Genomic DNA, 12027 nt, shown 5'->3' with positions numbered 1-12027 from the left:
CAACTTTCCATTAATATGCTTGGATACAGTACTCTGTGAACAGCCAGCTTCATTAGTAATGCCCTTTTCTGGCTTCCCCTCCTTGTGGAAGGTGTCAATGACTGTCTTCTGGACAACTGTCAAGTCACCAGTCTTCCCCATGATTGTGTGGCTTACTTAACCAGACTGAGAGACCATTTAAAGGCTCAGGATACCTTTGCAGGTGTTTTGGGTTAATTAGCTGAGTGGAGTGTAACACCATGAGTCTACAATATTGAACTTTTTCACAATATTCTAATTTTCTGAGATACTGAATTTTGGGTTTTCATTAGCTGTAAGCCATAATCAGCAAAATGAAAAGAAATAAATGCTTGAAATATATCACTCTGTGTGTAATGCATCTCTATAATACATGAGTTTCACTTTTTAAATTGAATTATTGAAATAAATTAACTTTTCGATGATATTTTTGTTTATTGAGATGCACCTGTAATATGAGTGAAGATTGTCTTTCAGTCATTCAGCACCCAATTTCTTTACAAGCATTATATGACGTTTTTTGCATATTAAATAAATTATCTTTGCGTTCTATACAACTTGTATGTTTTGGTTGGCTATTTAAAGTTTAACCCCAATCCTTTCTTGTAAATATTTGGAAGTTCTTAAAATATTCTCAAAATCACATGAGCCAATATAGTGGTGTGACACTTGTTTATAAGTTATTTAGTTCTTGAGATTGAGCACAGGAGTGTGAGAATCACATCATTTATTTAAAAATTCATGTGCATGATGGTTTCCTTTAAATTTGGCAAACAATTTACTTCCTTTTGGTGTGAGATGAGAAATAAAAATATGACCTGATTCATATATACTTTGAGAGCATGATGTGGTGACTAATCATCTGAGACTTTAATGTCTTAAGCTTTAGTCTGCTTTAAAAAGAAAATGAAATGAGAACTGATATTAAACTACTGTATATCACTGGCTAATTTAAAACATCATTCCTTATCTGAATGATATAGATTTACCGTATTTTTCGCACCATAAGACGCACTTTTTTTTTCCCCCAAAAGAAGGTTGGAAATGTCTGTGCGTCTTATGGAGCGAATATTGCGTCACAGACCATGATGTGTATTACCTGACAAAAGTCGACATCCAGGGGTAGAGGGCGACAAAACTCACTGTTATGTTACATGCATTCCCTCTGTGCTTGGAGGAATGTTAGACTCATTGACTCGACATCTAATCCTTTCGTGTACGTGAGTTGCGAAATGTAAACAAAGGCAAGATGGCATCGACATCTCACGAGGGAGCGAAGCGAGTGCAGAAAACAAAATACTCAGTAGACGATGTTTTGCGCATTATCACTGAGTTGGACTCTGATTTTTCAGAATCTGATTTTGTTGAGAGTGATCAGGAGATCGAACAAGAGAGTGAGGAACTGGCATCAGCTGATCGGGACACCAGCCAATGCCGCCCCAGCTGAGCATATTCGTGCAGCCGATGCACCTATGGCAAGGTTCGTGTGGGAGGAATACCTAGACATTGATCCGTGGGAGCCAAACTGGCTACCGGACTTCACAAGACAGTATGGCTTGCTGTTGGACTCGACAGATTACCAGCCGCTGGACTACTTCAGGCTGTTCTTTCCTGAAGCTGCCTTTCAGCTACTGTCAGACGAGACAAACAGGTATGCAGAGCAATTTTTTGAATCGAGGGCTGTGCTTGCACCGCATTCTCGTTTTTCAAACTGGAAACCCACAACAAAACACGAGATGAAGGGCTTTGTGGCATTACAAATATAGATGGGACTAGACTGGCGATATAACTTCAGGGAGCATTGGTCCAAACGTGCTTTGTCCCCTGGTGGCTTTGGACAGGTTATGCCACGTGATGATAGGTACGCGCTCCTGCAAAGTGATTGTGAGCAACTGAGCTTCATAAATTCTGACACTAGCGATGAGGAGTTCTTGCGGTTTCCATAAAACTAGAAGAGTGCTTGAACCTTAAAGTCTCTCCTTATTTGTTAATGACAGTGATGATGTTTCTTAATACCGCTGTTGAATTTACATGGTTGAAATATTATTCTGCTATATTTTATTAAACATATTAGTACACCATTTGGTTCAGAATATTTTTTTTCTTGTTTTTCTCCTCTAAATCTAGGTGCGTCTAATGGTCAGGTGTGTCTTATGGTGCAAAAAATACGGTACTTACAAATGTCCATTTATTCATTTTCTGACCTACTTACCCAATTCAGAGTCACATGGAGCCAGTGCCTGTTCCAAAAGCACTACCAAGACAGGAACTCGCCTTAGACCGGATTCTAGTCTGTCACAGGACGCATTAAGGCACACACCCACATTCACTAATACTGGGACAGAGCTAATTTAAAAACTCCAGTTAATTTAATCTGCCTGTCTTTGAGGTTGTGAAAGGGACAGCACTGTTTTTACATCACTGTGTCCCCGTCTACACACCAGGGCATTGGGATCCACACAAAGATCACAGGACATGCTTCAAGTGGATGACCTGTTCTGAAGTGCAGGTGGTATGGCTGCAATTTGTGTTTGTCACACTTTATATTAGTCAAAACTATGGACTAGTACAAAGTTAAAAAAGCTCTTCATTTGCTCTGTTTGCTGTATAACTAATGATAAAGAATAGAAATGCGTAATGAAAGGTATGTCACAAAAATTATAGTCAAATAATTATAATAAACCAGAATAATTCCTAATGCTTACGGTTGTATACATGTATGGATACCACTTCCCCTGGTATCTCTTCAGATTTGCAGTTTTCCAAGTACTTACTTGGGAGGCCTTGACTTCTGATAATGATTTTATAATAGCTTTAAAGATGTTTTTTGATGAGCTGCATTAATCGGGAATCTGACACTTTATCACCTTTTATGGGACAACTGCACTTTACAGTAAATCACTGCTAATAAACTGTCTGAAGCAAGCATACCTGTAGTGTTTTGACAGCTGGAACAAATACTAATGATTACTTTATAACTACAGTTCTTATAAATACTACCAATACGAGAGTGGTTAGCCTCACTGTTTAAAAAGGCTGTATACCATTATGCCCATATTCAAAAAGAGTGTAATTGGTTTATTTTTTCATCATGATTTCGGAAAAGATTGCATTTATAAACATACTTGTTTCAGGTAACGTATTATGGATATATTTGCTTTTCTAGGCATCTGTCAGTTATCCTAGTCCTGATCCACTGGAAACACCTAATGGAATGCTGGATTTTTATGGCCAAAGGCCTTGGAGACAGGGGCATCAAAGTAAGTAAAAATTTAAGATTCTGTTACTATTAATAACAAACTAAGTTAATACTGTACCTCCTGATTCTTTGGTGTGTGTGTATTAGATTAATGATTTATCAGCTATTTTTCAGTACCACAACTACTTAACTGTTCAATTAAATTGTGGATCAAATATAGTGTGTCAGATAATGTGTTTTTTTTTTTGTGCTGCAATTCTTGGCAAACTACATAACTTTTTTTTTTGTCTATTTAAGGATAAAATTAAACAAATTTCTATTCCAGGTTGACTACCCAAATGTGCACTGTTTGTGACACACACTTGCCTAATTATCTACATTTTTTAAACTTTAGTTTGTCAGACTACTAAAACCAGTCTATGAAACTGAAAGTGGTAATGGACCTGATCATGCTGCAATAAAAGGACAACATGAGGTCTTTGTCTACTTTAAATAGTTTGAGTTTATGGAAGAGAAATAAGCGCTTATTGCATTCAGAGAATATTTTTTTGTATTTGTGTTCCAGTTAAGGTTGTTATCTATGTTAGTTCCTAAGTATTTATATTCAGTCACTATTTCTACATTCTCTCCCTGAACAACAATGGGTGAACATACAAATTTCTGTCTCTTAAAATCAAATATTATTTCTTTTCTTTTTTTTTTTTTACATTTAGATCCAGATAGTTGCTATTGCATCAGTTTACCATACACTCCACTTCATTTAGGTAGTGGTTTGCATCCTCCCCAGATACATGTCTTATGATCTAGGTGGTCATTGTTTTGTCTCTGGTTACTTGTGTACAAGTAAATAGAAATGGTGATAAGACACCACTGCAGGCTTCTTGTGTTTGAATTAATTACTTTTGAAAAAGTGTCCTGTACTTTGACTGTCTGTGAGCGATTTAAAAGAAGGTCCAGAATCCATAATGTAATAAATGGATTAACATTCATACTGTTCACTTTCTCGATCAGTATGTGAGGCTGAATGTGATTGAACAGTGAAGAAAAATCCAAAAGTAGTGCGCTGACCTATGAACCAGGCTGTTCAAGAAAAGTGTAGATTTGATACAAGATATCAAGCAGAGCATCTTCAAAACTTTCATTTGCACAATATGCAAATTGGTTGTTATCTTGAAAAGACTTTCTCTCTGTCATTAAAATGTTTTTCACAAAAATGTTTGAAGTATTTCGTTGGAATAAAGGTGACTGCCACTGGTCTGTAGTCATTCAAACAGCTTGGCCTGGAAACCTTAGAAACTGGGGTCATGATTGATTGTTTCCATAGGTTAGGTACAATATCACAGGTCAGAGACCAGTTAAAAAGCAAATGAAAAACTGGAGAGAGCTGCTTAAGCTGGATTTTAAGAGCTGACCTGATATGCTGTCTGGCCTCACTGCCCTGTTTGTTTTAACCTGCCGCAAACCTTACTCCATTTTAGTTTAACTGAATCCCATCACAGCAGTATATTTTACTTCTGCATTTTGGGTGCTGAAATCATTTGTTTCAAATCTAGTGAAAAAGTTATTACATTTCATCTGCTAAAAGTTTCTGGGGCCTCATGCATAACGCCATGCGTAGAATTCGCACTATAACAGGACATAATCACAAAAGCGGAAATGTGCTTATGCACAAAAAAATCCAGATGCATAAATCTGTGCGAACGGCAACTTCCACGTTCTTCCGCTCCATAAATCCCGGTCAGCATAAAAAAATAACGCTCGTGCACGTGCCTTCTGTCCCGCCCCAACTCCTCCCAGAATTACTCCTCTTTGAATATGCAAATCAATATAAATAGCCCTTAAGCTCAGCCTTCTGTGAAAAGACAATGGCAAAAGCAAGAGGGAAAATAGAAGAATTTCAGCGAATACCAAGATGGAGGCAAGGAAAAACATACTATTCGTTGGTTTAAACAGTGGTATAAACAAAAGGAAGTTGATCGAGCGGCATAGCGTGTCGGAGAAACTTGACAGCTCAAGTTCACAAAGTCTCACAGTTCCCGAAATAAAAAAGACGTTGTCACATATCAAAGTCGCCGTGAAAAGGCGAGTCATAGCACACCATCTGAGTGTCACATGAAAGCTTATTAGGGTACAGAGAAAAAAAAAGGCACACATTGGGGGGAAAAAGCACAAGAGAGATAAATAGATAGATAGATACTTTATTAATCCTGAAATGTCAACTTTAATCTCTAAATTTCCACTTTAATCACATAGTTTATTTTGTCATTAAAGTAGAACATCATAAACTTCATCCTTAATCATTTAATTTACTAGTTTCCCAATCCCATCGTAACTAAAGTAGTATGTTAAATGCTTTGTTGTGTATTTTATCTCTATGTGCTCTATGTGAATCACTATGTTATTCCGGGCTTTCTCTTTCTCCAATAGGATACACAGAATCCATTACATTCTTGATGTTACAGCTCTGAGTAATTAAAATACTGAGATGTATACATGATAATAATTTTCATGATAATAGGAGTTAAAGCATGTTATTAAACATAGGAACACAGTGGCGCAGTGATTGTTCATGTCTCGCGCAAGATGTTTGCTGTGCCATGCGTGACCTTCGATTAAATACTTTATTGTAGCAGTACTGTCTCTTTCAAACGTACTAACCTCCAATTCCTGTCCTTACTTTTCTTTCTCCAAATACCTAATTGCCACACAATCAGCTCTGTAATAGATGTTAAGGCATCTGTAAGCTTAGAACGCCAATTCTTCATACTTTTAAGGAACATTGAAATATCTTCATAGTATGTGTTTAATTATTCTATCCATCTATCCTTCGAGTGTCGCGCCAGCCACAGCAAGAATACAGCACGAGGCAGGAACAATCCGTGAAAGGAGCACTAGCAGGTCGCTAGCGCTGCGGCACTGTGTAGTTAAAGTTTTATCTGTATAATATAATAAACATATTTTGCTGCATTTCATCTTAATTATATTGTCATCATATGTAAATATGCACTTTATAAAGTGGCTCAGGTTGTGCAGTATTATAACTGTATCGCAAGTTTATAGTAAGGTAATTGTACTTAACTGTATAAGTACAGACAGTTCTACAAGGAGCACTTGATGGACTGATTGAGTGTGTTTAGAGTTCTTGGGATGAAACTGTTTCTGAACCACGAGGTCCGTACAGGAAAGGCTTTGAAGCATTTGCCGAGTGAGTGCAGTTCAAATAGGCAGAATGGCTGAGGCAGCGTGTGCTTGATGCTGTATACCGATAATTCTCTTTCCGATCAGCTGCTGTACAGCTGTGATTCACACTCAGATACAGTGATATAAATACTCCGAGTGGTGTAGTGAGAGTAATATGGAAAAAGATGATCCACTGTGGCAACACCTAACTGGAGCAGCTGAAAGAAGAAGAAGAAGAAGGTGCAGTGAGAGTAACAACGCTAAAGCAGTTATGGTATTTGGAATAGTTTGACCATTCGGTGGACCATTATATTGTTACAGGTTAATTACAATCGGATGCATTAAACTAATAAACAATACTAGCCAGCCGCATAATTATGTATTGATGGGTGAACACTTCCTGAATGACACAGTTGTCCAAATGGGTTGGGTTTTGTGGATACCACTGTGAGTGAATGAAAAGATGGGCCTCTGGAGAGAGCAACATACAATTGTCCGTGACTGAAAGCGGGATCGTCTGTGACGATAAAGGCCATGCTGGTGAAAGTTACTTCGTTGGTAATAGCTTGCGTACTGAGTTGTTCCGGAGTCACAGTTGAGAAACACGTTTTTAATGTCTTTTACGCACAGGGAAAAAAAAATGAACATGTGAAACATCCGTAATGTAATAAGGCACCAAGATAAGTAACATTGCAATAATGCACGCAACGACCCGATCGCTGTAAACAGAAGTGAAAACAAAATCAAGCCCGGTGCATTCTTTAACTGTGCCTTATTAATTGTCATCGCAAAGGCCAATCTAACAGGAAATTGTCTTCGTGTAAAAGTAAAAGGCAAATTATCTGCGACAAACAAACTGTTTTATACGCTGCATACCATCCCGCGGCGTAGTATACACCGCATAATCACGGCACTTTTTTGATGTTTTTTAAGCGGAGGGAAAAAAATGAACATTTGCAAAATCCGTAACACTGCTTTCAGTAAGCACAATGCACACGCGTTTAATTTGTCAGCCACTTTTTGCCAGCCGTCCTTTCTGGTTTGGGCTGCTTTTGCAGTGTTACCGCTTGTGCATATTAAATCTTGAAATCCTTCGAGTAACTAATTAACTAACTACCACCCACCCACCCACACACACACAGCTTGTGTGAAATAAATGCGGCCGTTCTTTCATCATTTTGTTGCAGCCTATCAAAGACTTGCTGATCATGTTTTCTAGATTCAATATACATTGGCTTTTCACTCGGCGCTGGGGCGCGCATTCATCTTGGATTATTACATCCAGCTAAACTGCTACACAGCTGCGTTTGAAAAACTGATTTATCCCGGATGAGTTTCACCGGCATTAATGATTAGGAATCTGGTTGGAACAAAACCCTGCAGCCACAGGGGTTCACCAGGACCGAGATTGGGAAACACTGCTGAACAGAGACGAAACCGACTCAGGTGAGGAGTTGGGGCGGGCAATGTAGTTATTGTAGATAACAGCTATTGATTATTCAGTGTTGTTTGCCTGGGTGTCTGATCTGCTTGACGGGATCAGAAATAAAAGGAAAACAATGTGAAGGCAATGTCACAGGTGTTCATGTGGTATAGCGGGTCCACAGCTCCCCTTCAAAAGGCCATTTTTAAATAAATAATCACCGCACTCACAGCATAGCGAGGGGCGTGGAAGTGTTGCTGAAAGTCAGCCATGTTGCGAAGTTTGAGAGCAACAGTTTCGTCAATGACATTTTTCCAGAAAAACCCGACTGATAGAAACAAACAGTTACCTGATGCAGGAATTTCTATAACATTGAAAGAAGTGTTGTTTCCATGAAATACATTTGAAGCGGTAGCCATGGAGGGCAAATGAACAGTCAACGTGGCTCACAGCTGGATTTGGACCGCAGCACAGACCAAAGCGAGTGAGTATGTGTTTGATGAGCTGTTCGAGTTTGCGGGCGTGGCTCCTTCCTGCGTGCGCCATGGGTGTCTGTCTTGTCGGCGGCTTAGTGAATTATACCGAAAAGTCAACGTGGCTCAGAGGTGCATGTGTACTCTAGCACAGACGAACATAAATGACAGCGTTTTTTCCGAGTTGTTGCGTCTGAGTTGGTGGGCGTGGCTCTGCGAGTTGTCATCGTATCCAATGGTCTTTAGAGTTGGTGGGCATGGCTACTTCCTGCGTGCGCCATGGGTGTTTTTCTTGTCGGCAGCTTAGTGAATCCACGCCCCTTCCTGCGTGCTTTCATGGATGTCTTGCTTGCTTGCGTGCTTTCATGGGTGTCTTGCTTGCTCTGGCGGCAGCTTAGTGAATTATATATATAGATGCGGTTAATTTCAGTGTATTTATAATGCATTGTCAGGGATGTTGATCTACAAAAGAATGGGTAACCACACAGGAACAGTAGCACTGCTTTGACGCTGGGTGCCGCCAGTCTGCAAAACCGAGCAGAGAACTTGCGTAGGGCAGGGTATAAGCTACCGTGGAAATGTGCGTGGGTTTACGCCAAGTTTAGGTTCTATACATCGTGATTTCAACGTGGAAATGTTCTTATGCAACATTTTTGTGCATATGCACCATTTATACATGAGGCCCCTGGTCTTTGACTACAGGAAAGTTCACACATTTTTTTAGAACCCAGTCCTGTGATTGTCTTTAGGCCTTTCCAAACCTCCTTTGGACTGTTATCATTAAACCACCTCCTGAGAGAGATAATTTCAGGTCCTGCGAGACGAGACTTTTTGTCAAGAGATTTTGACAAGTCTCGGCCTCCTCTCAAACATTTACAACCATGCCCACGGTCCACTCACTTCTCATTCATGTGTATGCTATTGTCTGACCCAGTTCCTGTGCTCTCAGCTCCAAATGGGGTCGGAAATAAAAGACAAAGAGTAGAAGACAAAGTAGAATGTTGTAAAGAGGTTCATAAACATTGGCGCGATACACACGCAGAGCAGGTTAGAGATTATGAAAGTACTAAAATTCAAAAGTCTCAAAAAAACTGATAGTAAGGATCACATTAGAACTAACAAACGGAAATTATTACTCGGTGAAATAACGGAACAGCGGAAACAGATTGAATATATGGACATAGGTGATATGACAGAAGTATGTAGTGTGAAAAAAGCCACTATATCAACGCTCAAACCGACACAGGAGGCACACTGATAAAACAAATGTTTTGTTTTTCTATTCTTCGCCTGTGGGCAACGCCTTTCCCGTTCCCACAGGCATAACACAGTCCCACATAAGCACAAGCTCACACAATTCTTCTTCTCTTTCTCTTTGTCTTTCTCTTTTCTCCACCACTCCTCTCTGGCAACCTTCATCCACTACCACCTGACTCTGGCTCCCGGAGTAGTGGCTGCTGGCTTTTTTTATAGCCCACCTGGAAGTGCTCCAGGTGTTTGACGACCTATTTCCAGTTGCACCTCCGGGCGTGGCAGAATAGCCGCCCACACGGGTTCAGGAACCACTGCAACACCCCCAGATCCCAACGGAGTTGTAGAGAACTCCATTTCCCATGGACCCCTGCAGGAATCCGAGGCACCACTGCCACCCAGGGGAACTGCCATCTAGCGTCCGGGGGGAGGTACTGTTCAGTCCCTGTTTGTTCCCCCGGACCATATAAAGAAGAGGCGTCCTGGCTGGGCTAGGGCCCCGGCCATCCGCCACAGTAGATATTGTTTGGCTTTAAACTTTAAGTCGGAGACTCGTAGATCGTCTAATCCGCGTTGCCATCAGGGAAAAGTAGTGTTTCTTCCCGAAGAAGAGGCATATCTGCGAGAATTAAAAGATTTGTTGTTTGGTGAAAGTAAAATCCACATATGCGAGTGGCATAGACGCGAAGTGGCTGGCGCATATCTCCCACCCCAGGGGTTGGTGAGCGAAGCGAGCAGGGGGCTGAGCCCACTAATCTTTTAAATAGTAATGGTTTACCCTCTTTAGTGATCCTTGGCTTACTCTTGGGATACACCTTGACAGTTTTTTCCTTAATGATCTTGGCTCACAGAATTTCATATATTCACTTAAAGTGTAAGTGTCCTCATTTAGTTGACTGTGAGGATGTCAGCATATCCCAGTCAGTACAGAAGGAGCATTCCTGCAGTTCTTTTTCTAATGGCTGTTTTTTCTTGTTTCAGTTTCTGTTTGTACTTCATGTTCTTATTCATCTACTTAAAGTCAGATGCACCTTGCTGCTCTATTATGCGAAATGTAAGCGCCAGGGACATTCCCATAACACTTGTCTAGTATTTTGTCCACTCTAGTATTAATATTCATGTACTGATGGTAATGTGGCAATATTGTTTCCAGATTACCTAAAATTAAATCACCCGTTACAAGTTTGAAAGAGCCAGGTGACTTAGTTTCTAGTTTCTGAACAGTTTCAAGAATCGTTTCAGCTGCAGCTCCCAGATCAGCATGTAGTGGTATGTAAACTACTGTCACAAACACTTGAATAAACTCTCATGGTAGACCGTATGAGCGAAGTCTGACAGTGAGTAGTTCGGTGTGCAGATGTGCCCTTGTACAGTTATATTATCTGGTTTGTACAATGCTATATATTGTATACACTGCCGTTCTTTATTATATTCTATAAGTGCCTTGAGCGTGGGAAAGGCGCTATATAAATAAAATGTATTATTATTATTATTATTATTGTACCACCTTTTGTTAATGTAAAGGCAGATCACCCCCCCAACCAACACTGCTTACCAGAAGCTGGGTTTCTGTCTTGCTGTACACAACCAAATCCATCTACTTCTACAGCTGTGTCTGAGTCGGTATTCTTAAACCAAGTCTCAGTAAAGCACATCAGACAGCTTTTGCAGTACTCATGGAGGTATCATGCAGAGTAGTATATTAGTAGTAAATGGGTTGCACTGGTAGCTGGTCTCATTGATAGCAGTGCATCCCAGCAGTAAGTGAACACGCTGTCCACACTCCTGGGATTTTATAGACACCCAGGGAGTGCCTTAATCTGAGTGTCATAATATATTAGTTGAAAGGAGTGACATCGGATACCATCGGAAGGAGACTGTCCGCCACAGCAACAGCTACACTCTGAGTATGACAGCTATCAAATTGACAAGACCAATAAAAGTTAACTGTCCAGTTCTAGATCTGTGCACCTTAGAGAGTGCTGTCACTGAAATGTGGAGTTTACAAAGCTCCTCTGACAGCAGAGGAAGATGATCATCATATTTTACATGCCTACCCGGATAGGCAACCTCAAATTGGGATCCAAATGCTGCAGTGCAGCGTGCTTTTCCCCATCACCGTCATAATGCGAGCAGCCATCCTATGGACGACTGTAGCAGAGCTACTCCCACAGAGAGCAGAAAGTAGTCCTGTCTGTTGTCTCAGAGCTGCATGAAGTTTTTTTATGATGCCTGAAGTGCCAATCCTGCCATGATTTCCCTGCATGCTGGACAACTGCTTACAGGGCCGGATGCAGTTTAACGTCATACCCAGGACATATATATATGTGTGTGTGTGTGTGTGTGTGTGTGTGTGTGTGTGTTTGTATGTATGTATATATTCAGTACCCTCCATAATGTTTGGGGCAAAGACACATTTTTCTTTAATTTACCCCTCTGCTCCACAGTTTAAATCTAACAATTCAGAGATGATTAAAGTGCAC

The 12027-nt window shown here is 40.4% G+C and overlaps 1 protein-coding gene across 4 annotated transcripts in view; it reads left to right on the top strand.

Annotated features, from left to right (window-relative positions):
- trappc11 (trafficking protein particle complex subunit 11) overlaps positions 1-12027 on the top strand; it is a 973608-nt gene that overhangs the window by 45570 nt on the left and 916011 nt on the right. For all 4 annotated transcript variants that reach the window (XM_051928428.1, XM_051928426.1, XM_051928427.1 and 1 more), the window contains exon 11: positions 3185-3278. In XM_051928428.1, the coding sequence (XP_051784388.1) occupies positions 3185-3278 (94 nt within the window). The remainder of the gene's footprint in view (positions 1-3184; positions 3279-12027) is intronic.

The sequence above is a fragment of the Erpetoichthys calabaricus genome, chromosome 5 (assembly GCF_900747795.2).
Source record: "Erpetoichthys calabaricus chromosome 5, fErpCal1.3, whole genome shotgun sequence".
Lineage (NCBI taxonomy): Eukaryota > Metazoa > Chordata > Cladistia > Polypteriformes > Polypteridae > Erpetoichthys > Erpetoichthys calabaricus.
Note: the sequence above shows the minus strand (reverse complement) of the source record. Positions and strands in the feature narration are given on the sequence as shown.